At 45.3% G+C, this 25,717-nt stretch overlaps 1 protein-coding gene across 1 annotated transcript in view; it reads left to right on the forward strand.

Moving 5' to 3' along the window:
* Nucleotides 1–1,834: 1,834 nt before the first annotated feature.
* Nucleotides 1,835–25,717, forward strand: part of LOC129332009 (cytochrome P450 2J5-like) — a 35,019-nt gene continuing 11,136 nt past the window's right edge. The window contains exons 1-4 of the mRNA XM_054982757.1: nucleotides 1,835–2,091; nucleotides 12,194–12,356; nucleotides 18,050–18,199; nucleotides 24,227–24,387. Coding sequence (XP_054838732.1) covers nucleotides 1,921–2,091; nucleotides 12,194–12,356; nucleotides 18,050–18,199; nucleotides 24,227–24,387 — 645 coding nt within the window. The 5' untranslated portion in view covers nucleotides 1,835–1,920. The remainder of the gene's footprint in view (nucleotides 2,092–12,193; nucleotides 12,357–18,049; nucleotides 18,200–24,226; nucleotides 24,388–25,717) is intronic.

Raw genomic sequence — 25,717 nt, forward strand, 5'->3', positions numbered from 1 at the left:
AAGCAAAGCCATGAGGGTGAGCAGGAATTGACTTGGATATATATATATATATTAGTTATCAGATTATCCTGCACACCTGGAACTTTCTTCAGGTTTGCAAAGAAATTCCCAACTGTCCCTATTTTGTGGATCTATTAATCCATACTGTATGGCCTCATTTGGCATTAGATATAGAATATATGACAAGGCAAAATGTTGAAAAAGATAAGAAAACTATGCATCTATGTTGTAGGAATGTACAAAAAGAAGAAATATTGTTCCAAGATTATACTAATGTCTCTTCCCCCCCCCTTCAATTCTTGATGGTCTCATGTCCATCAGGAACAGCACTTCGGGGCTTTTGGGGATTCAGTGGGAGGGGGGAATGGGAAAGTATGCTTTCACAAAGAGAAATCCTTCATACAACATACACTTAGGTAACATTCTAGCCAATGGGGTTTAAGACTGATAAAACTAATTCATCAAAGTGATTTCACCAGGATATAAATCAAACAAGATTTTTCAGGATCTGAATTTTTAAATTTTTTATTTACATTTTCATATTTGTAGGAAGCTAAAGAGCAAATATTTTATTGCAGAAAATGTTAAAGTTTAAATTCTAATTATTTCTAAGTGTTCTAATCTTTATTCCAGGTTCAGTTTGTTTCTCCTGAACATTTTCTTTTCACTTTTAAAATAACGAATAGGATATTTGAGAGCCATTTACCCATTCTCCCAGACTGATGCATACATTTTCTGTTCCCTCCTCGATTGTGATCCATTTCCTTTAACAATTCGCATATACAGAAGTGGGTCGGGGTAGATAAAGGTACTGCGCAATGTGAACAATGAAAAGTGTTCTTTTTTTAAAAAAAATGTGGCTGGCATTTTCCAGTAGGGGTTTTCAGTTCCGACATGGCTCTTTTTTCTGTCTCATGTAGTATGTATGCTCAATCTTCAAGCAGAGGCAGCAAGTTAGATGGATATTGTGGATGGACCTTGCACAGAAACCAGATACATTGTGCATTCCTTTCCACATTGAGAAATGTAACATACAAATGCTGGACTATGGTTATAAAATGTATCGGTTTGCTGTACTCTTTTCTTTTTTCAGGAAACATATCCAAGAAGGCCGTAAATTCAGGAACCTGGGGTGAATGTGTAAAACACTGCACAGATTTTCTTTGAAAGCAAAGTGAAAAACTATACAAAACTAAAGGAACAGGTGGTTGTTGTGGGTTTTCCGGGCTGTATTGCCGTGGTCTTGGCATTGTAGTTCCTGACGTTTCGCCAGCAGCTGTGGCTGGCATCTTCAGAGGTGTAGCACCAAAAGACAGAGATCTCTCAGTGTCACAGTGATCTCTGTGTCACAGAGTGTCACAGTGTCACAGAGATCTCTGTCTTTTGGTGCTACACCTCTGAAGATGCCAGCCACAGCTGCTGGCGAAACGTCAGGAACTACAATGCCAAGACCACAGCAATACAGCCCGGAAAACCCATAACAACCATCGTTCTCCGGCCGTGAAAGCCTTCGACAATACATAAAGGAACAGGATTTGTACTTATCTGATGCTGTATATAAATCATGAGCATATAGTAAATTCTTTTTTTTTTCAGACAACACATGGCGTAAGTTGGCCTTTTGAAAGCCTAAACTTGGACTACACTGAGATTTCATTAAACTGTCTGTACAATGTTTTAAATAATATATATGGAAATTAAAGTGTCGATAAGCACACATGCCAGCATGATCAAGATAATGTGATGGTGTGAGAAAGTTCTATGCTCATTTTAATAATGAGGCATTATAAAAGGGTGTTAGCAGAAAAAAAAAAACATAAGACAAGCAGCAATATCTTCGAGGACAGCGAAGAGCCACTGGAGAAAAATCATTTGAGTTATACAAGAAAGATACAAAACAGAGAGGAACAGGCAAACAAAATGCAGTGGATATGGGCAATTTTGATAGTAGTGTCAGTGTGTCTTCTGATTGTGCACTTTCTGAAACAACTCTGGTTACACAGGAACTATCCTCCAGGGCCTCTTCGGCTTCCTCTGATTGGAGGCATGTGGCGGGTATTGCCAAACTTTTCTGAGGATACTTTGATTAAGGTATGTCTTTTAAAATTATTACTTTGCTGAGTAACAGGATAAACAAAAGGCATTTTGAATTCTATTCTTCCTATGAGCCCCGTGGCGCAGAGTGGTAAGCTGCAGTATTGCAGTACTGCAAGCTCTGCTCAGTCACGACCTGAGTTCGATCCCGGCGGAAATCAGGTTCAGGTAGCCGGCTCAAGGTTGACTCAGCCTTCCACCCTTCTGAGGTCGGTAAAATGAGTACCCAGTTTCCTGGGAGTAAAGTGTAGATGACTGGGGAAGGCAATGGCAAACCACCCTGTAAAAAGTCTGCCAAGAAAATGTCGTGATGCAACATCCCCCCATGGGTCAGTAATGACTCGGTGCTTGCACCTTTACCTTCACCTTACGGTAGACACGTATTTGCAACTTACATTTTCCCAGCAGTCCTCTGTGCAGCGACACTTTTGAATTCTTCCCCAGCATCAGTGTTGTCTACTCAGACTGGCAGTGGGTCTCCCGAGTCTCAGGTTGAGGTCTTTCACATCTTGTATTAGCAGCAGATCCTTTTTAAGTGGAGATACTGGAGACTGGACCTTCTCTATGCCATGCAGATGCTTTCACACTCAGCCACCACAACCCTGACTCAGGACACAGTGCCTTCCTTCAGTTTCTTCCTTACCACCATATAAATGCCCGAATCAAAAATTACAGGGGGGTGGGTTGTGCACATATAACTTCTCAGAGCAATATTCATTGCAGGCAAGCAAGCTGGACTTCTCCTATCTGATCTCTGTTTTCCTCATACTGTGCCTGTGTCTTAATGGAGTTACCAAATGTGTCTTACCTAATGAAGTTGCAGGATGTCTTAGAAAAACCAGGAGCTGAAGAACTGATGTTTCAAATGTGTAGTACCAGCTAACATACATCAATTGACTAATGCTTCAACAATAGATTATATCAATCTATTTGTAAATTTGGAGAAAGCAGAGGAAGCAGCCATTAGGACTGGGAAATTTCTCCTATGTTTGAAGGTCAGACAGTGTCAATATGTCATTCATTGCAAAGTGCTAACTAAGCAGCAGGAGAGAAAAAGGCAAAAACCTTTTTTTGTTGGATTGCCAAAGCAACTTCACTCATTAATGATTACAAAATTTAAGAAATCAGCCATCTAGGCTGTTAGTCAGAGACCAACTAGATTTCCAGGGTATGAGCTTCTGAGAGTCAAAGTTCTGTATCCGATGAAGGGAGCTTTGACTCTCAAAAACTCACACCCTGGAAATCTGCACCAAAAACTTAGTTGAGTCCGTCCTTGGGCTAAGTAAGTGATAAGGAAAGGGGCCATGCAATGGAGAAGGTGAAAGGTGGGAATAGTTCAGCCCATTCTGTTATGTCCCCCACCATACAGTATGGCCTGCCCGAAGAGGTCAAGAAAGCCCCCCCACCCTCTCCTAGCTTTCTGCAATCTAAATAAAATGGGATTATTCAGGAGGGCTTTCTAGCACAGGAACAAGAGCAGTGCTGTAAGGAAATGGTTCAGAGGGATGCTTTGTTAAAGGAACAGGGACTGTAGATTGTACTACTTTGTACTGTTTGTTGCTGCAAGTGTGTTCCTACTAGGAAGTTCCATGTTGTTTAATATGTCATGTTAAAGTGCTTATGTATTGTTTCAGCTGTGCATCGCATTTCTACTTCTTTCCAAAATTTTGCAACCCATGTCATATTGTATTGTTTATTGAATGCCCCAATTGTTGCACATACTGACTTATACTGTGTAATCTGGCTTGAGTATCAATGAGAAAAGTGGACTAAAGGTAGTTCAGGGCAGCCTCTGCAAGAGAGAAGACAGTTTTGTATATGGTTCCGTGTGGTAGTGTGGTAGCTTAGTTTAGTTCTACCTCTGGGAGAGGACGAAGCTAAGAGGACGGTTTAGCTAAATAATTTATTTAAATAAATAAAATAAATTTATTATTTATTTGTTTATTTAATCACATTTCTAGACCGCCCTCCCCGTCAGACGGGCTCAGGGCAGTTTAACAACAGCTTAAAAAAGTAAAAACATTATAAAAAACATTAAAACATCATATCAAAACAATTAAAATTGGCGGGTATAAAATATTAAAATACAGCATTGTCCTGCATGGGTGGTGGAAGGTCTTCAGTGGTATGGCCAGCGAGAGGACAGCCTAGCCCCCACCAAATGCCCGGTGGAACATCTCCGTCTTGCAGGCCCGGCGGAAAGATAACAAATCCTGCCGGGCCTTAGTTTCCTCAGACAGAGAGTTCCACCAGGTCGGAGCCAGAACTGAGAAGGCCCTGGCTCTGGTAGAGGCCAGGCGGACCTCCCTGGGGCCAGGGACCATCAGCAAGTTCTTAGTGTCTGATCGAAGAGACCTCTGGGGAACATATGGGGAGAGGCAGTCCCGAAGGTATGCTGGGCCCAGTCCGCATAGGGCTTTATAGGTCAACACCAAAACCTTGAACCGGACCCGGTACTCAACCGGTAACCAGTGCAGCTGACGGAGGATAGGTGTTATATGAGCCATGATTGGTGCTCTGGCAACCACCCATGCAGCTGCATTCTGAACCAGCTGCAGTTTCCGGATCAAGCCCAAGGGAAGCCCTGCGTACAGTGAGTTGCAGTAGTCTAATCTGGAGGTGACCGTTGCCTGGATCACTGTTGTAAGGTCATGGGTCGATAGGTAGGGGACAAGTTGTCGAGCCTGTCTTAGGTAGAAGAAAGAGGATCTAACAACCGCTGCGACCTGTGCCTCCACAGACAAGGAAGCATCCAGGACCACCCCCAGGCTCCTCACTCTCGACACCAGCGTAAGTGGCGCTCTGTTGAGAGCAGGGAGCCAGAGTCCCGCACCCATGGACCCTAGACCCACATGCAGGACCTCTGTCCTTGTGAGACTTAATTTCAACCGACTCTGCTTCAACCATCCAGTCACAGCTCTGAAGGCATGTTCCAGGACATCTGGGGCAGAGCCAGGCCGGCCATCCATCATCAGATACAATTGGGTGTCATCTGTGTATTGATGGCACCCAAGTCCAAAACTCCGTACCAGCTGGGCGAGGGGGCGCATATATATGTTAAATAGCAGGGGGGGGAGTATTGCCCAGTGAGGGACACCGCACACCAATGGGTGGTGGGATGACAACTTCTCCCCTAGTGCCACCCTCTGTCCCCGACCGTGGAGAAAAGAGACAAACCACTGCAGAGCTGCCCCTCGAATCCCTACATTGGCAAGGTGGTGGACCAACAGGTCATGATCGACCGTGTCGAATGCTGATGATAGATCTAACAATATCAGCAGCGCCGACCCACATTGATCCAGCTGTCTACGGAGATCGTCCATCACGGCGACCTGCAATGTCTCCATCCCATGTCCCGGACGGAAGCCCGACTGGAAAGGATCTAGGGATGAGGAATCATTCAGGAAGACCTGCAGCTGCTCTACCACCACCCGCTCAATCACCTTACCCAGGAACGGGAGGTTCGAAACTGGGCGGTAACTGACCGGGTAGGTAGGGTCCAAAGACATTTTTTTCAGGAGAGGCCTAACCACAGCTTCCTTCAACACTTCCAGGAAGATCCTGGAGCTCAGAGACATGTTGACAATGGCCTCCAGGGCATCTCATAGCCCATCTACGCTGGCCTTCACCAGCCACGAAGGGCACGGGTCAAAGGAGCATGTGGTAGGCCTAACTGCTCACTAACTACTGTCGATCTCATCCCCAGAGAGTGGACTGAAATGGTCTAATATCATCCCAGAAGGCGGCCAAGGGGCCTCCAGTTCGCACACTGTATCAACTGTGGCTGGGAGATCACGGCAGAGAGACAAGATTTTATCAGCAAAAAAGCTCCCAAAAGCCTCGCTGCTAATATCCGAATTTGAATTTTGACGGTCCCCTCCTGATAAGGAGACCAAAGACCGAACCACATTGAACAGTTTTGCTGGGCTTGAGCTAGCTGATGCAATGGAGGCTGCATAGAACTCTTTCTTTGTAGCCTTCGCTGCCATCTCATAGGCCTTCATAAACATCCTATAAGATGCTCTTGCCTCTTCGTCACGAGTTCGCCGCCACACTTGCTCTAGCCGTCTCAGCTCCCGCTTCTTCCGACGTAGCTCCTCTGTATACCAGGGAGCTAGTTTGGTACGGGGGTGGAGAGGGCGATGGGGGGCGATTTCATCAATGGCTTCAGAAAGATGGACTTGCCAGTTTTCCACCAGCTCATCCAATGAGCCACTAGGGAGCATTGGATCCTGCAGTGCATTCTGGAAACCAATTGGATCCATAAGTCTCCGCAGGCGAGCATAAATAAGCTCACCGCCCTTGCAGGGGGGAGGTGGGATATGCAGCCAAGCCTTCAGGACCACGTGGTCTGACCATGGCACCAACTCAGTTGTTTCTAGCACCACATCCATCCCCATCCCAAAGATCAAATCCAGCGTGTGGCCTGCTTGATGTGTAGGGGCCAAAACAATCTGGGAAAGTCCAAGTGCAGCCATGGAGGACACCAGGTCCACAGCCCGACTAGGGGCGTCATCGTCAGCATGGACGTTGAAGTCACCCAATACCAATAGTTTTGAATGCTCCAAGGGCCACCCAGCCACCACCTCTAGCAGATGTGGCAGGGCATCTGCTGGTGCGCTGGGTGGCCGGTACACCACACAGATGGCCAAACTTTCCTCGGCACCCCACACTAGACCTACACTGTCAATGCCGGAGATCTCTGGGATGGGGAGCGGCCTGAAGGAGAAAGACTCTCGGACAAGAATTGCCACCCCTCCCCCCCAGCCTCCCGTTCGGGACTGATGAAGGACTGAGAACCCAGGTGGGACTAGTTCATTCAGGGCAACCGTCTCACCCTCCCTCACCCAGGTCTCAGTCACGCATACCAGGTCCACATCATTTGCCACAAAATAATCGTGCAATGTTCTGGTCTTGTTATTTATGGACCTGGCATTACACAACATCAGTGTCGAAGGGGGGGGGGGCTATATTTAAAGTTCCATTAAGCCCCAGTTAAAGGGATAGGACATTCTTATCCAGGTTATTGACAACCAAAGCTGTCAGTGCAATGAACTCCGGGCAAGGAGATCTGGGTTTTTCTGGGCTCTTGCTCTGATTGGCTTTTCTGAGCCTAGCAGAGAACAAGTAGTGGTAAAAGGAGCAGGAGGGACTGTGACAAAATGAGGGATTTGGGCTGCAATCTTCAATATGCTTTCTTGGGAGTAAGCCCTATTGAACAAAACTGAACTTGTTTCTCAGTAGATAATAATAATATGTTTATTGCTTTTCCGGCCGAAGCCATAAGCCATACAAACACCAACAAAATATGAACTGTACACTTGAACATACCCAATTCACACAGACATAACTCGTCATTATCACTTTAAACTATCTAAACTCATGAAGATTTTGTTTCTTCATCACCGTGGCTAAAAAGGAAGCCACTATAGCAGAGGTTTGATTGTCAGGAAAGTTATCAGACAATAACACTGAGATTGCCCAAGGAAGGAAGGGAAGCTTTTCTTTTAACATAATAGGAATAATAAATCTCTCTCTTTCCTTACTCCACTTAGGGCAAAAAACTATTATATGATCCAAGGTCTCTAACTTTCCTTGTCCACAGTCACAAACTCGTTCAGAATAAGGGAGTCCAGAGAAACGACCAGAAAGCACTTTAGAGGGGAAGGAGTTAAGTCTAGCCAATGTGAAGGCTCTGCGTTGAGCTGGAATCTTTAAAGAATAGCAATAAGATGGAATAGCCTCTGATGAAGCGGCAGCTGCCTCGCGAGATTGTTATCGAGTTTTCATCTAAGAGGGTCCGGGACAGTATCCTATATAATTCATACAATGCGGAATTGGACTTTCTGGGAAATAAAGTCAAGATATTGAAGGACGTTCCATTTTTAGTTCGGAAGCGAAGATTTAAGTACAAGAAGTTGGCAGCTCTTTTGAGGGAACGTGACATAAAGTACAAATGGCTACTCCCGGAAGGAATCGGGTTTAGTTATAAAGATCAAGCTCACAAGATTAATTCGGAAGATCAGCTAAGGGATTTTGTGGATAAAAATCCAGAATTTGGACCAGACACCAAGCAAAAAGAAGAGGATCCGAAGCCTGAAGGGAGGGGGGAGGCAATGAGCGCTCTGGCGGTAGCTGCGCAGAGGGAATTGCGTCCGAGGCCCAGGGGAGGGGAAAAGATTTAATTTGAACTGTAATTTGTAATTTGTATGATCAACCACTCCGTCACTACTTTATTAAGCTATTTTTTTTACTATGGCAGTATGAAGGGAAAGCATTGAATTGTAGCGTTTAGTGTTTGTAGGTTACCTTCCCCTTTTTTTCCCACCCCCCCTTCCCTTTCTCTTTTTTCTCCCTTCTTTCCCTTCCCTTGTACTATTGTAGTCTTTTGTAGTTACTGTCATTGTAGTTTTGTATGTTAGATATGGAAAAATAAAAAATTATTTAAAAAGATGGAATAGCCTCTGGGGGTGAAAGTCCCAGGGATAAGCCCGAACATGTACGTCTGGCTCTCTGGAGAGTACTGCTGTAATCGAGATCCTTTAGTTTTAATTTTATAACTCTTAGGGCCTCATTTGTCTGTAAAGATGTTATATCAATATCCAGAATTTTTAGTTTCTGGTTAATTAAATTAGTTCGGCTACTCTTACAAGTATCCTGCGAGATCAAATGTGCAAAACCTACTTTCCCTGAATTGTCCTTGTAAATTTCCTTGTTCAAGAACAACTTAAAGGCTGTAATCCATGCTCTCTTCTCAGTAGATCTGATGAGGGTTGCTCTTTTTGTTTCACTATCAGACTGTAAACCTAAAAGGGGTGGAAAAATTTTCTATGGATATAGCGAGATTAGAGGGAAAATCTTAGAGGAAAAATTTTCCATGGATGGAGTGAGCTTAGAGGTGTGGAACTGAATGGAAATTGGGTATGGCTTGGCTTGCTTCTGCTAGGTTAGATTGGTAAATTGCCTGCCTGATTGTTGGGAATTTTAAGAATTCTAGGAACATTTAGACAGTTAAAGTCAGTTAGAGAAGGCAGCTGAAGAAATGGGAATGAAAGGAAGACAGTTAAAGAAATATCGAAAAAGCAGGTATAGAAAGAATATCTAGCTTACATATCAGTGTATCAGAGACAGAGAGGTCAAGGTATCTAGACAGCAATTATTTTTAGACTTGGGGATGCTTTTGCTGATGTTTTATTTTCCTGCCTTTACATGATCAAATTTGCATAAGTTATTTAAGTCACCAATTATTAAACTCAATTGATGTCCTGTTTGCACCAAGGAACCACAGGAAGGCAGAGGGCAAGTGAGGGCAGGAATAGCAAGCGCTGTCAGAGCTCGATTCCAGAAGAGCCAGAGACGAACTGAGACTATTTATAGGAGTGGGTGCCTGCAGTAGTGCCCTGGATTCTGCAGGCATTCACAAACTGGACCTTGTCCATCATCCTATGAAGCCTTATTGTTATTTTGTTATTATTTAAAGCGTTTGTATGCTATATTTTTATGTAGCATACAAATATGGTTTATATGGTTGCCAGATGGGGTCCAGAAAAATACTGGACCCTGAGGAGAGGGGAGAGGGCAGCATTCACCCTACTATTCTACCCAAATAGCGTCTCCAAGGTGGTGAACATTAAAACTATATATTTTTTTCTAAACAACATTTTAAAACAATTTAAATTTAAAACAACATTTGAGATAGTATGAAAACAATTCAATAAATGCACACAAAAACATATTACACCGATTCGGTTTCGTTTTCTCAGCCATGCCGGACGCTCCTCTCGGCTGGTCCGGGAGGAAACGACCGGGCACCCTGACCGGGCGGCTGACCCGCAAGGATTAGCCCCCAGGACTCCCAGGGAGGGAGCCAGGGTCCGGGACGCGGCGGGAAGAACTCCCCGAAATCAATGCGGGGGGGGAATTGCCCGTTTGTCCCTATGGAGGCCGGCAGATGTGCGCGGCGCCTCGAGTGCCGCCGGGCAACGAGAAACGGCAAGTAAAAGAAACAGGCGGAAGCCTGTAAACAAGCGAATCCCTTCTGTTCTACAAGCGTTTGTGAAGGAGAGGTTGATCTGAAGAAGACTCGCTCTTCCCCTTCGTTGAGTTCCAGAATTTTGTTGGTGCCCCCCCCCAAAATGGCAGCAAAGAAGCAAAGTCCCGCTCTCGGTAAGTCAATCTCGGCTACCTTGCAGAAGGGGGAGTCGCTCGAAGAGTTGGTACACAGGGCGGTGGTGGAAGCTATAAAACCCTTTGTTGACAAGCTGAACGAAACTGATCAAAGGGTGGGCTTAATTGAAAGCGAGGTGAAAACCATTAAGGCAGCAGCGGGGGGGGGCAGAAAAGTCTGCTCTGGAAAGTGCGTCACTTGTGAAGGCTACAAAAAAGGAGCTGAAGTTGGTGGAGAACCAGCTGATCGGGCTACAGGTGGAACGAACGCAGACAATTTTGCGTCTCCAAAACGTGAAAGAGGAGAAAAATGAGGATCTGTGGGATTTGGTCTCGGAACTACTGGCGACACCCGCGAGGACGACTAAAGAAGAGGTCAAAAGCGCCATTTTGGAGGTCCGTCGGGCTTCTTCAAAATATGCAACAAAGCGACAGTTGCCTCGTGAGATCATTATTGACTTTTCATCTAAAAAGATTCGGGACACCATCCTATATAACTCATACAATGCGGATTTGGACTTTATGGGTTTGAAAGTCAAGATTTTGAAGGACGTTCCATTTCTAGTCCGGAAACGGCGTTTTAAATATAAAAAGTTTGCAGCACTTCTGAGGGACCATGGAATAAAGTACAAATGGTTATTCCCAGAAGGAATATGGTTCAGATATAAAGATCAGGCCTATAAGATATTATCAGAAGATCAACTAAAGGATTTTGAGAATAAAAACCCAGAACTCTGCTGCACCAAGAACGAAGAAAAGGAGGAGCCGGAGGGGGGGGGGGAGGAGGAGAGCATCGCAACAGCAGTTGCACAGAGAGAATTGCGTCCGGGACCTAGAAGGGGGAGGAAAGTTTAATCAGAATTTGAAATGTTTATTCTCTGTATGATTAACCACTCCATCATTATTTTATGGAGCTATTTTTGTATTATGACAGTATGAAGGGAAACATTGAAGTGTAGTGTTTAGTGTTTGTAGTTCATTCCCCCCTTTTCTTTTTCCACCCCCCCTTTGTCCCTTCCCTCTCCCCTTTCCTTGTGATAGTTTTGTGTAGTGTTTTGTAGCTATGAAAAATAAAAATAAAATAAAAAAAAAACATATTACACCAAAAAAAGGGAGGAGGGCCAATAACAGTTTTTGGTAGATCTCAGTAGAGAGATCTCAGCTGGGCCATCAGCTGTATGAGCTGTGCTTCTTCATGGGCCTTCTCAGCTCTTGGGGGCCTGGGGGGGGACTTTGGTAATTGACTGCTGTCCTTCATGGGTGCCCTGAGGAAGTAGAATGATTTCTTTGGAGGGTGGACTTTGTGTTGCAAGTCCCCCCTCCTCAAACCCCACCCTCCCCATGCCCTGCTCCACATCTCCAGGAATTTCCCAGGCTGGAGTTGGCAACTGTATAAGCTACAGCTGGCTGCAAGTTCCCTCTGTCTAGCTGTAGCTGTAGCTTTGCACAGTTGGACTGGGGGTATAGAAAAGAAGGAAAAAAGAAAAAATGCAAGCAAACATTCCTTTTTAAGGCAACAAGAACATCAGAGCTATGTTCAGCTTTTAATTGTTAGCCTCCTTGCTGGCCCTGATTTGGCAGAAAGGCCAAATATAAATTCTGTAAATGAAATCAAATTTCCCAAAAATATTTTTGAGGTTACTTCTGGGTAAATAAGAAAAAGACCCTGAAATAGTAGAAGTACCCTTGGACAGACTGTGTCACAGGAGTTGCAACAGGGTGTTTGGAAAGGAAGTGTCCAAGAAGCATGGGGGAGGGCTGATGAGAAGGCAAGAAGCAGGGAAGAGAAGATAACTGGGAAGGAGAATGGGCAGAGAAGAGCTTCGGAGAGCAGCAGAAGAGTTGAAGAAGGACGAGGTTAACATATCCATTTGGAATCATCTTGTCTGCTTGAAGATAACTCTACTATTCTCTCTTTTGGTCCAAACGGCAGCTGGCAAAGCAATATGGAAACATTTATACCATATGGACAGGGCCTGTGCCTACAATGGTATTTTCTGGATTTGAAGCAGTGAAAGAAGGTGTGATCAAACATTTGGAATACTTTGATGAGCGACCAGTGGCTCCTTACTTTAAAGCTATACGAAATGAAAAGGGTAAGTCGTTGTGAAAAGGGGAAAGTGTTCCTTTAGGGTTGCCAGCTCTACATTGGGAGACTCCTGGCAATTTTGGGGGTAGAGAATGGGGAGGGTGGGGCTTAGGGAAGGGAGGAGCTTCAGCGAGGCATAATGTCATCAGATCCACTCTCCAAAGAAACTAAATTCTCCAGGGAATTTTTTCTCTGTTACAAATTAAACGTGACGGTGATCCCATAGCTAGGGTTCCCAGGTGCTGGCCAGTGGCAGGCAAACACCTGGAGATTTGCTCCACCGATCACCCAGCAATTGGTGTGAGGGGCAAGCTCCCAGAGGTTGCCCGCCACCAGCAGGCACCTCAGGAACGCACGCTATGTGCATGCGTCGCAGTGACATCAATTCTGGATGTGACTCGTTGTGCTAGCCACAGGAGCGTTCCCGTGCTTTGTTTGATACCAATTTGGGCCCCAAATAGGCCAAATTGGCCCCGTGCAGAGCACAGGAGCAATTGTGCAGCTGGCATGATGACATCACTACTGGAAGTGATGTCCTTGTGTCAGCCCCCGGGTATGCACGTTGATCCTCATGATGAGCATGAGTAAAGTGCTAGCTCTCCCTACCTCCCGGCGGGACCAGGAAACCCGACCCATAGCTGCCATTGGTTCACCATCACCAGTTTCGAGTGATTTTAAAATCCCAGAAGGGCCCGATCCTGATGGGGCTTGTGGCGCCCAGGTCTTTATCCCCCACCTGGTGCCTTTTCAAGTGTTCCAGCACTTGAAAAAGTGTGCGGTGGGGAGTGGGGAGGACTCCACATTGCAGGCCCAATCAGAATGTGTTTAGTTTGGCTCTCTGTTGTCTGGAAATCAGTTGCAATTCTGGGATATGTCCAGGCCCCACTTGGAGGCTGGCAAACCAGTTTTCATTGTTTTCTCCCCATACAAGTCCTACAGAAGTGTCATACAAAACAAGAACAAGTCCCAGTAGATGAATACAAACATAAAAGTTTGTAAGTTTGAGATAATAACTGCCATCCATAAATTCTGTATCATTACGCTCCAAGTTCATTATAATCAGTGATATGATAATCATTCACATTGGATTTTATATCATCCTGAAAGAAGAAATGTGATCTGATGAAGAAGGCATGGATTTAGAGGAGGTATTCATAGGAAGAATTTTTGCAAGTGAAAGATCCTAAGGCTATTCTATGTGTAGAGACTGAGGGTGGCAGAAAGATGGTACTAGGCAAAGAAATGCATTGCCACCATAGCTGCGTTTACACACTGGTCAAACTGAAGAAATATTCCTTTGATAATTTTAATCAGAGATTGATTTAGGATTAGAGATGGGCACAATCTGCATTACAATTGGGAAAAAACCACGATAATGGCAATCGCGCGATCGTGACTCAGCCGATCGTGATCAACTATGCCCAATGATCCAGCAATCGGGAGGGGCCTGGATCAGGGCATCCGTGCTCGGATCGGGGATGCAGACACTCTGGCGCCAGTAATCTATTGCCCTGGCAATGGAGCCAGGGGAATGCTTGAACTGTGTTTCCCCTCCTTCTGTCAACCCGAATGGAAGCCCAGCTTTCCTTGATCAGCAGGGATTCCTTCCACGGAGCAGCAATGCACTCACCAATTGGGAGAAGACAGCCAGGGGAGGGAGGGGGAAGGGGGTGTTCTGTAGCCATGGGCACTCCAAACCTTTTTTGCTTTTTAAAAAAATGGGGCTTTGTAGGAGGAATGGCTGTTTTTCTGTCTGTCACTCTCTGTTTTTAACCTGCTTTTAAAACACTGTATTTTGTGGGAAAACCTCATTCACGGCTCTGTGTGTGTGTGTTTAAAAGGGAGTGGGTAAAAGCTGGATCCATATGATTTTAAACGGATCCTCATGAATTCATATGATTTTTATATTGAAACAAAACAAAAAGTCTGTCATATTATAGATCATGTCCTAGTCTACAGACAGCAACAAAACAATCATGCATCCACTAATCCGCGGCGCTGCCATGGCACAAAAACATGCTAAAAAAGCACGGATCCGCATGGATACTCTTGATTTTTAAGTGGGGCCACCCAAAATCCACCATAAAAACCAGATCATGTCCATATCCACAAATGGGACCAAAAAAATCATTCATCCACTGCTTTGTGGCAGTGCCACGGCGCAAAAACATGGTTCAAAAGGATGGATCCTCATGGATCCTCTTGATTTTTACATGGGGCCACCCAAAATTCAGTATACTGTCCCAGATCATGTCCAATGCCACACACAGGACCAAAAGCTCTAAAATATGACAGCCTTTTTGTTTTGTTTCAATGTAAAAATTATATAAATTCATGAGGATCCGTGTCTCAGATTCATGTTTTTTCACTGTGGCAGCGCCAAATATTTTTGGATCTGTGTTTTTTATATTTCAGTCTGTGGACCTGGCTGTGATATGTGATTTGATGTTTCATTTGTGTTTTTCCTATTTAAAAAACCATAGGATCCTCGAGGATCCGTGTGGATCCTGGTTTTACTTTCTTCCTGTTTAAAATATGCTTTTGGAAGACTGGCTGAGTGCTTTTAAAACAGGGTGGGGAGGAATGGAGGATTCTATCCCTGCTATTTTTTTAAAAGCTGGTTGAAACATGTTGACGGGGTGTATCTCTATATTTGGAGAGGCAAGGATGGGTTAAAAACTCCCCCTCCTCTGCTCTAAGTGTGTGTGTGTGTGTGTGTGTGTGTGAAAACATCTCCTCCCTGAAGGAAGGTGGCTCGTCGCCAGGTTAAAAACTCCCCCCCATGCTCTAAGTGTGTGTGTGTGTGTGTGTGAAAATGTCCCCTCCCTGAGGGGAGGTGGCTCGTCGCTGGGTTAAAAACTCCCCCTCTGCTCTAAGTGTGTGTGTGTGGGGCACCCCTCCGCTTTGGCCTCCCCGATCCCCAATCCCGGGGACTTGTTCGGGAAGGATTGGTGATCTGGGGTCGTCGCCCGCGCAGATCCACGATCAGCTTGATCAGTATTTTTTTTTTGGATCGTGCCCACCTCTACTTAGGATACATAAATGTTGTCATATGTTAAGACAGAGTACTGGAGAACATTCCTTCTACTGATTGGCCAGGTACTGTTGTGACATCACAAACCCTATCTCTTCCACATGCAGGAGTTTTTCAGCTTTAAAACAAATTGCTAGTTTACAAAATAAAGAAATAAAGAATGAACAATTGGGCACCACAGAACTATTTAAATGTATAATAGTACAAATTATTACATACTATGTAATCTGCATTAAGACATAGTGAAAAGGGCAAAGTATAAATAAGGTAGGTAAATAAAAATTTGAAAATTGCTCTCAATGTCAGCAAAACAGAGAGACAGCCAACAAAAACACAGCAGAAGTGGCTACACTGATGTTGAAATAAGAGTTTTATTGTGGAAGCAATGTTTCATATTTTATTTGAAAAGCAAAGTGGAAGAGACTTCAGCTTACTATACAAAGTTGCTATCCTGGTGAAATGTCTATGTGTGTTTGTGTTCACGTGAGTGTGAGAAGTACACTCCTTTGGTGAAAATAATAGAAGGATTTACTTCTTCTTGAATATGCTGCTCAGATACAACTATGCAGAGAATGTCAGAAGTGGCTTAGCATAGACATCCATCATTTCTTAGTAGACATATTTATTTATAGTCTGCTTTTGTCACTGACCCGAAGCAGATTACACAGTGTAAATCCATGCAATTAGTACCTGGGATATTCAGTAAACAACACAACAGAAATTTGAAAAGAAGCATATAGTTCAAATGCAGGACAACAGAGATGAAACTTTGCGGAAACAAAACAGAACCAATTTGATACAATGACCTATTAAAAAATACACAAACTATCCAGTAAGATCATGTCTACATCCACAGATGTTATTCTGTAGTGTAGTCTATAGTCCCTGTCCCTTACGAAACATCTCTCTGAACTATTTCCTTACAGCATAGCCCTATTGTTTGAGAAAAAAGCCCTCCCGGGTAGTACCATTTTGCAGAAAGCAAGGACAGTGTGAGCTTTCCTGACTTCCCTAGGCAGGCCATTCCTTATTGTCAGGGCCAACAGAGAATTCACATGTGCAAGCAGATGATGTTTTTGCCCATTTGCAGGGAGATATCTCCAGAATGCCTTGTTCCGATGTGCAACTCTGCCATGGCAGAGCATAGTGAGAGAGGTGGCCATGAAGATATGAAGGGCCATAAAGGGCTTTGTATGTAATGGCCACATCCTTGAATTGAGCCCCGTAATTAATGGGATGGGTAGCCAATGGAGTGACTACAGAATAAGAATAATATGCATGCTCTGGCTGGCTCCTAATAATAATTGAGCTGCAGTGTTCTGCACCAGCTGGAGTCTTTGAGTTGACTTTGAATGGAGACATATGTAGAGTGCCTTGAAGTTATTGTGGAATGAATCAAGATGGCTGGGTCAAGGTATGGGACCATCTTTCAGGCTAGTCTGAAAGCCATATTTGCAGTTGCATTTACTTGCCACTCTAGTAGCAGTGCTGGATTCAGTATAACTCCTAGGCTCTTAACCAGTCTGCCCAGATCAGCTGAACCCCATTGAAAGTAGGAAGCACAATCCTTGAAGATTTCCACTTTCCTGACCAGCATCAGTTTCATTATCTCCGGATTTAGTCTTAGCTTGTTCATTTTCAGCCACTTGACCACAGTACTCCTATCCTCCCTTCTCCATCTCTATGCAACCCAGCAGTCCCCAAAATGCTGCTCCAGAAGGACTTTCATGGGCAGCATGGTGGTGACTTGTTGTCTATCCCCAAGTAGATCCTGGAGATCTCCTGGAAATACATCTGATCTCCAGACTATGGAGATCAGTTCCCCTAGAGGAAATGGCAGGTTAGTAAGGGAGACTCTGTCGAATCATGTATCTGGTTACCTCCCTACCCAAACTCTATCTCTCCCTAGACCGTGCCCCAAATCTCTAGGAACTTCCTAACCCAGAGATGGCATCCCTAGTAGTGGGAGGAGGGAACTGGCAAATCTGGTGGGAAACACAAGTGCGAGAGTAGAGTTCCACTCAGGAATTATAATTTGTGGAGATGCCATTAAATGGCACTTTTTGTAGACACTTTAATCACAGGAATGTCTGTAATTGTCTCTTTTAGTCATCTATTAGTAGATGAGTATGGATATAAAAACTGTATTGTTTGAAAAAGTTCTAAATTTCTGGGCATTGTTCTTTATATAAATGTCTGTAAGTGTATCGTGAGGGCTTGTTTCTGAGATATAACTCTAGGAGACAGAGACAAATTCTAGATCCACACTGCAATTCTTAAAGGATCAGTAATTTTGGAATAGTGAGTACATAGGCATTGCATTTGGTACTTTCTTTGTCTCCCAGCTATCACTCACCAAACCAGAAGGGGTGGGAGCAGGGGAACAGGCCTTCCTAGTATGTACCTGGGGTGGTGTGATGATGTCACTCCCTGGTGTGATGGCATCGCACTACCCCAGAAGTGCTCCCGGACTTCACATGGGGCCCAAATCAAAACTGTACAAAGCATGCGTGCTCCTGGGCCTGCATTATGACATCATTTCCTAGAAGAAAGTTGAGTTCTGGGTCCCTTCCATACCTCTGGGACCTGACAAAACTAGTACTTTCTAGGTTAGTAACTTGAAACATTTTAAATGAATTACTATAATTTTTCATTGATATCTTCAGGTATTGCACTTGCAAACGGTCACACCTGGAAGCAGCAGAGGAAGTTTGGGCTAGTTACCCTGCGGAAGCTGGGACTGGGGAAGAAAGGCCTAGAGTACCAAATACAAGAGGAGGCCCATCAGCTTGTCAAGTCTTTTGAAAATGAAAAGGGTATGTGTTACTAGGAGACATTTTGCTGTTACTATATACATTATCAGGATATGATTTCCCCTAAACTGGCTACCATCATTCTTATTATTGTACCTGAGGCATGCATATTCACTTTCAGTGGAAAGTTAGGATTCCTATCCATGCTTTCCATTACCATTATTTTATAGCATCTCTCTGTTTCAGTCTGTACTTGATTAGGCCTATTACACACTGTGTGTGTAGCAATTTATTCAGGATCATTCAGGAAGGCCTCTTGGCTGAAACGTGTATGATCTGGTGATATGCATATACATGTTTTGTGAAGGAGGATGGACTAGATGACCCTAAAGATCCCTTTCAACCTTGGCCACTCTAGACTACAGATCAAGGGCCAGTTCTGTGGCATCAGTTAACTTGGTTCTGAAGTCGGAACTGGTCACCACAAAGATGCACACTCCATGCACCTCATTGGAGCTGATATCATCTTCTGAGCCTGCAGCAAAGAGGTCTAAGAAAACTAAACACTCCTCCAGTGCCGAGTCCAAGGACCAAGATAGGTTAGACAACTCCATGAGGAAGTTGTGTTGGTGGCTCTGAGGACCCCATCACTGCATCTTAATTCCCCGGAAAGGTTGTTTTACGAGGGTAAACTTCAGGAACCAGACCCAGCTCCTGTCATAGAAGACTCAGATGTTTGGATGGTGGAGCATGTGTTCAAATTGATCCCTTGCAGAGAACCAACACCGGTGGAGGAGACATCAGCTCAGATCCAAGCTTTGACTTCAAGAGCATGCTTCCCAACTTCAAGCCAGCAAAGTGAGCCCAGATCTGAATCTCTCTATTTGTCAGAACTAAGATGTTCATCTCACTGTCACACTCTGGGTCACACTCTGCTCCACTAGACAAAGATGGCAGAAAATTGGACTGCTATGGAAGACACCAATACTCTCTTGGTGGTTAACTTGAGCATTGGCAACCACCAAATCATCATGGAAGGTTACAAGCTGCGTTTGTGGGAGAAACTCTTTACGTCCAAACCCTACGTTCCCTGTGAAAGGATGCTCCAGTTTCTATTGGTTTGCACCAGATTGAGATGCTATTGAAGTCTGCCAGAAATGTTTTCTATACTCACAAATCTGCCTTCATCCCCTTGGTGACCTGCATGTGATGGTGCACCATGCTAGCCCCTGCAGTAGCTCTGGCCAAGCATGCGCAGAAGGCTCTCCCAGGGACCACCAACTTTCAGGCAAAGTTTAAGTAGCCCAACAAGGACTGGATCTCTTTCAAGGTTCACTTGGCCCTCCCCAAGGCACTCTCCACCTTACTGTATAGAGCTCCCAACTTGTCTTGCAGCAGGCTGCATGTGCCCTTTACTGAATTTATCAATATACCAAAGTATGTCATGCAGTCTGTAGGGGCCCTCTATTTTGTCCTGTGCAAGCAGCATGCCAGGTTTCCCTGTGATCCTCTTGAACAACTGTAGTAGCTCTGCACATGCAGTGATACCTGCTGGATCTACCATTAAGAAATCATCTAAGTAATGTGTGAAATACAGAGTGCCCTCTCAGAATTCTGCTGTCCATTCCAGAAAGATGCTGAATGTTTTGAAGGCAGTGCATGGTACTGCACATCCTTTCGGCATGGCCTTATCCACATACTACTGCCCATGGAACTTGAAGTCCAGGAGGCAATAATCATCCAGGTGTACTGGCAGTAGTCGAAAGGCTGATGGAATGTCACACTTTGCCTTCAGGGTGCCCAGCCTGCAGACATGCACTAAGTTCACAGCTTGATCTAAAAAAGAGTATCGCAACAAGCACAGTGCTTGGGGGATTGCATTGCTGATTGATGAACCTTTTGAGTAGGAAAATGGTGGATCAGGTGATATTCTCCCAGTGTCTTCTTAGGAACCACTCCCAAAGGGGATACTCTAAAGTTCACAACCAACTCCTTCTGAATTTTGGCTGCCACCACATGTGGCAGGTCCTGGACTGATTTCAAATAGTCCACACCCATCACAACACATGGCCATCTGTATGGAATCCTGAAGCCTTTCGTGAAACCATCCCAAATAATTTTTGCAGCCTTCCAGTTCTGGTAGCACTCCAGCATGGGCCAAAGCACTGCCAGGGAGACTGGTGTCCTGGCCAGGATCCAGCAGTCTCCTATTTGTCCCTCCTGGAGCCCCCCCACAGAGGCTCAACTCCTGTCATCCTCTTTTGTCTTTCCCTCACTGCTCCAAAAGGACTTCTGTGCATCAGAGCTCCAAGGGCATGCCGGGAGTGCTGCCCATAGCATCTTTTGCAGATGTGATCTTACCTACACTGGGTCTGTTGGCATCTGCCCAGATTAAACTCCCAATAAGGTCTCCTGATCATGTACCATCTCATGCCCCTTTCTGGGCCAGAGCACACTCTGTGCTGCCCCATCCAGTCATCCTGACTGTCTCAATCCAGACATCACCATCCTTTCAATCCCACCTGGCATGCTCACTGCTGGATGCCCTCTTCCTGAATTCCTCATCATACTCAATAGCTGCCTTGTCACCTTCTGCTGTCCTAATGTGTTCTACTTGCAACAAGTGGCCTCCAAGGTGCCAGGCCTTCTCCAGGTACTCTGCTGTGACAACCCCCATGTGTACTCCATACCCTTCCACCCAGTTGTGAAAGGTGTGCTCAGCTGTCCATTCCCCTTTGCTTTTCTTGCAATTTTTAAAGTGGCCACGGTCACCAGCTGCCTTTCCCGAGCGTAACAAAATAAACATTTATTTATTTATTATTATATTAGATTTTTAGTCCACCCTCCCCACCAGGCGGGCTCAGCGTGGAGTACAACATTTCAAATTACATAAATACAGTTAAAAACAGATAAAACAGTATACAAATAACATTAAAACAACTTTATACAATACAGCTTCTCTTCAGATGGCAATGAAAAATACTGCTTTTCAAGCCCTGGCTCATATGTGGGGTGGTGGACAGATCTTTAGTGTGGCCAGTGGGGGCCCAACCTAGCCTCCGCCATATGCCTGGCAGAACGTCTCTGTCTTACAGGCCCAGCAGAAAGATAATAAATCCCACCGGGCCCTGGTTTCCTCATACAGAGAGTTCTACCAGGTCGGTGCCAGGACCGAAAAGGCCCTGGCTCTGGTTGAGGCCAGGCAGGCCTCCCTTGGGCCAGGGACCACCAACAGATGTTTATTTGTTGAATGAAGCATCCTTTGGGGGGGTACATATGAGGAGAGGCCGTCCTGCTGATATGCTGGGCCCAGTCCGCATAGGGCTTTTTAGGTCAACACCAAAACCTTGAACTGGACCCAGTACTCAACTGGTAACCAGTGCAGCTGGCATAGTATAGGCGTTATATGTTCCCTAATTGAGACCCTTGCAATTACTCATGCAGCTGCATTTTGGACCAGCTGTAGCCTCTGGATCAGGCCCAGGGGAAGCCCTGCATAGAGCGAGTTGCAGTAGTCTAATCTAGAGGTGACCATTGCTTGGATCACTGCAGTTAAGTCATGGGTTGATAGGTAGGGGACAAGCTGCCGGGCCTGTCTTAGATAGAAAAATGAAGACCGGGCAACCGCTTCGACCTGTGCCTCCATAGTCAGGGAGGCATCCAGGATCACCCCCAGGCTCCTAACTCTCAAAACCAGCACAAGTAGTGCTCCATCAAGATCAGGGAGCCGGAGTCCCATGCCCACGGCCCCCAGACCCACATGCAGGACCTCCGTCTTTGTGAGATTTAATTTCAACTGACTCTGCTTCAACCATCCAGTCACATCTTTGAAGGCAAGCTCCAAGACATCTGGGGCAGAGTCGGGCCGTCCGTCCATCATCAGATATAGTTGGATGTCATCAGCATATTGATGACACCCAAGTCCAAAACTCCACACCAGCTGGGCGAGGGGGCGCATATAAACATTCAACAGTAATGGGGAGAGTATTGCCCCCCTGAGGGACACCGCACCCCAATGGGTGGCGGGATGACAATTTCTCCCCAAGTGCCACCCTCTGTCCCCAACTGTGGAGAAAAGAGACAAGCCACTGTAAGGCAGTCCCTCGTATCCCCACATTGGCAAGGCGGTGGGTCAGTAGATCATAATCGACCATATCGAATGCTACTTGACAGATCCAGTAGTATCAGCAGTGCCGATCTGCCGTGATCCTGCTGCCTGCGGAGATCATCCGTGAGGGCAACCAGCAACATCTCCACCCCATGTCCTGGGCGGAAGCCAGACTGGAAGGGATCTAGGGATGAGGAATCATTCAGGAAACCCTGTAGCTGCTCCACCACCACCCACTCAATCACCTTACCCAGAAACGGGAGATTTGAAACTGGTGGTAACTGACCAGGTCGATGGGGTCCAAAGTTGAGGTAGAATACAACCAGTGGAAAGGACTATGGCAAATGGGAGTCTGAGAAGATATTCCTGTAAAAGTCTTACCCTGAAAGGATTTTCCACAGCTTGCCAGGAAGATAAATATAGTAACCAGTTAGAGATGGATGATGGAAGCAGATGAAGTTGATAAAAAGAAAGAGTAAGAGGGAGTTAGGAAATCTGGACCTTTCTCAAAATTCCTCATACTGAGGAGAGAATTAGAAGGGTTCTTTGGAAAAGGGAAAATCATAAGCCCATTAGAGTAAGTGTGAGATGCTTTGTCTGAAAGCCAGGTTTGTTGGCAAGAGTCACTTAGTTGTTAAATGAAGCATTGTATCTTCTCAACTTGTATTGTACAGTACTGAGCCCGGTGTTAGGGAACCACAAAGCTTTTCTCTGTCTCTGAGGATCAAGCTAAACATGCACATTTTTAAAGAGTTGACTCTGGGTTCCCCATAGGAACTGTGGGGGCAGAGGGGAAGGAGTCTTAAAAAATAAAGGTGAGCCCAAATAGCCTTGGAATGACACTGCAGAGGAAATGTCAAAATAGCTTGACGGAGGGGAGGGTAATTTCCTTGTTTTTACTGCTCCATGTACACAGAATACTCCATGTGAAGCAGCAAAACCAGAGACTCCTCTCCCACTGGCTCTTTTGGAAAATGGCTTGAGGGGAAGGGAAGAGCCCCCCCCCTCCCACACATGGTGGCTTCTGAGGCTGTTTAGGGTCTCCTTTATTATTTAACAGGCCTTCCCCACAGCCCCCACAACTCCTATGAGGAACACAGACACAAGTCTTTAAAAACCTACATGTTCAACTAGACCCTGAGGGCCAAGCTACACATGACGAATGACACTTGAATGGCAAGTGTATTTCTCCCTGTTCACTTGCCCTCCACTCAATCTACTTGCCGTTCAAGTGTCATTCGTCATGTGTAGCTTGGCCCTGAGTGAATCAAAATAAAACATATTCAGGAGTTAGCTGTATCTCCAACTACATTTAACCTACTAAGCACAATATCCCACATTCAAGGAATCCTCAGATGTGCTGACACCTAAAATCCCTCAAACTTGTCTGCTTTCTTATTAAGCTACCCGTTTTTCTAAAAAAATATGCACCTTAATAAAGCAAAAAAGTGCCCAGAAATTATCCTAGCATTTGGGTCCTTACCCACTCTTTTCCTCAGAGAAGAAACACAACACTTCTTGAATATTTTTGGTATATTTCTGCTACATTTCATGGCAGCATTTCTGATCACTGCTGACAATTAGGAATCAATTGGGCTATGATTTTTGGATGTGTGTTGCAAATATTTCCTGGCCTCTTTTCAGCAAAAGCATAATTGTTTACATGAGAAAGAAGCGCATGTACAAACAGAGTCTTCTTTGACACTGCCAATAGTGCCTAGCTTACTGTGTAGGAACGAAGCAGAACCTGTTTGGATTAATATTTAGTTTGCCTGTCTAACAGTAGGAGTGACTACATTGGCTGTCCATCATTCCCACTACCATGCCACCCTGACCCTTTTTGCACCTTCTAAGACTGGCAGGATTTCGATTCCAGAGGCCTCCTTCTCTTGGGGATGGCTCCACTATGAAATCCTGCTGTTAGTATTAACCAGAGAGTTAGAATGCATAGTAATATGAACATTCATTATTTTATTTTTCAGGGCAACCTCTTGACCCTACATTACCCATCACTAATTCCGTCACCAATGTGGTCTGTGCTCTGACTTTTGGTCAGCGGTTTTCTATTGAAGATGAAGACTTCCTCAAGTTGAGAGATGCCTTATTTCATTCCTTACGGTTTACAGCAACCTTCTTTCATTTTGTGAGCTTCTTTTTCCCCCTATGGTGTCAAACATGTCTTGTCTCGCAAAGGCCCCCCCAGTGCATTTACAAGTGCAAGAAGGGCTGCCAGGTCTAGGGTTGCCATGTTCCTCTACCCTCCCAGTGGGAGGTGGGGGACCCGGTGCTTACATTTTCGGCCTTTCCTGGGAAGTGACGTCATCACAAAGGCATGGGAGCATGCACGTGCTTCTCAGCAGGCTGATTTAGGCCCCAAATGGGCCTGATTTGACCCCTTTGGAGCCAAAATTGGCCCACTGAGAAAAACAGGAGTGCTCTCAGGGGCAGCATGATGTCATCACTCCTAACCCTAACCCTAACCCTCTTAGCTAGATGAGTAAAGGCTGGAGGAGGAGGGTGGGAGCAGGAGATCCCTTGCCCTCAGCACAGGGATAACATTCCTAGCCAAATGTTGTGGGGAGGTGGACTTAGTGGCTCATGTGGGGCTCACTGGTGATGTCTTTTCATCGCAAGCAACATGCTGAAGAGACTTTCCATGCCACAAGAACTGAAATCAGCATGTCACTGTGGAGCGATGGGAACGATCTGATATATCCCTGAGTCTCCCCAGGCATCCCGTGGCATTGGTGACATCTCCTTCCTGCTGAGCCTCTGCTGCTGATGACCGATTGAGCACAGGTCAGCTTCCAAGAGCCTTGCTACGTAGTACCACACAGGAGCGTTAGCAGTGGCAGAAGGTGGACTTCGGAGGGAGCGACATGTTACCTTTCCATATTTTGGATGCTAACTAATTAGTGAGAATCACCTTTACAGGCTGCAGTTGGGTGAGGGAAAATGATGGGAGGGGCTATTTTTTCTGCACGGGAGATTAGATGCTGGGGTGGGATGGGTGCTATGCTGAACAGACATATAGGATAATGTATGTTTCAGCAGGATGTATGTTTCAGCAGTCCAATCCCCACAGTTCCTTCTCTGAAGCATCCTAAAGATGTTTTTCAGAAAAAAAACCCCAAACATTTGAGACAGGGTCAAGCTACAAGTGACGAATGACACTTGCCTGGCAAGTGAACAGACTCATGTGTATTCCTCCCTGTTCACTTGCCATTCACTTGCTCTCCAAGTGGAGAGCAAGTAGAGAGCAAGTGAGAGCCAAGCTACAAGTGACGCCTTACACAGGTTGGACACTTGTCAGCTTACCTCACATTTTGATGGGAAATGCAGGCATCCCGGTTTTACAGCTTGGCTCTCCATTACAGCTGCAAGACCAGGATGCCTACATTTCCCATCAAAACTTGAGGGAAACTGACAAGTGTCCAACCTGTGTAAGGCGTCACTTGTAGCTTGGCTCTCAA

The sequence above is a fragment of the Eublepharis macularius genome, chromosome 6 (genome assembly GCF_028583425.1).
Source record: "Eublepharis macularius isolate TG4126 chromosome 6, MPM_Emac_v1.0, whole genome shotgun sequence".
In the NCBI taxonomy this organism is placed as follows: Eukaryota; Metazoa; Chordata; class Lepidosauria; order Squamata; family Eublepharidae; genus Eublepharis; species Eublepharis macularius.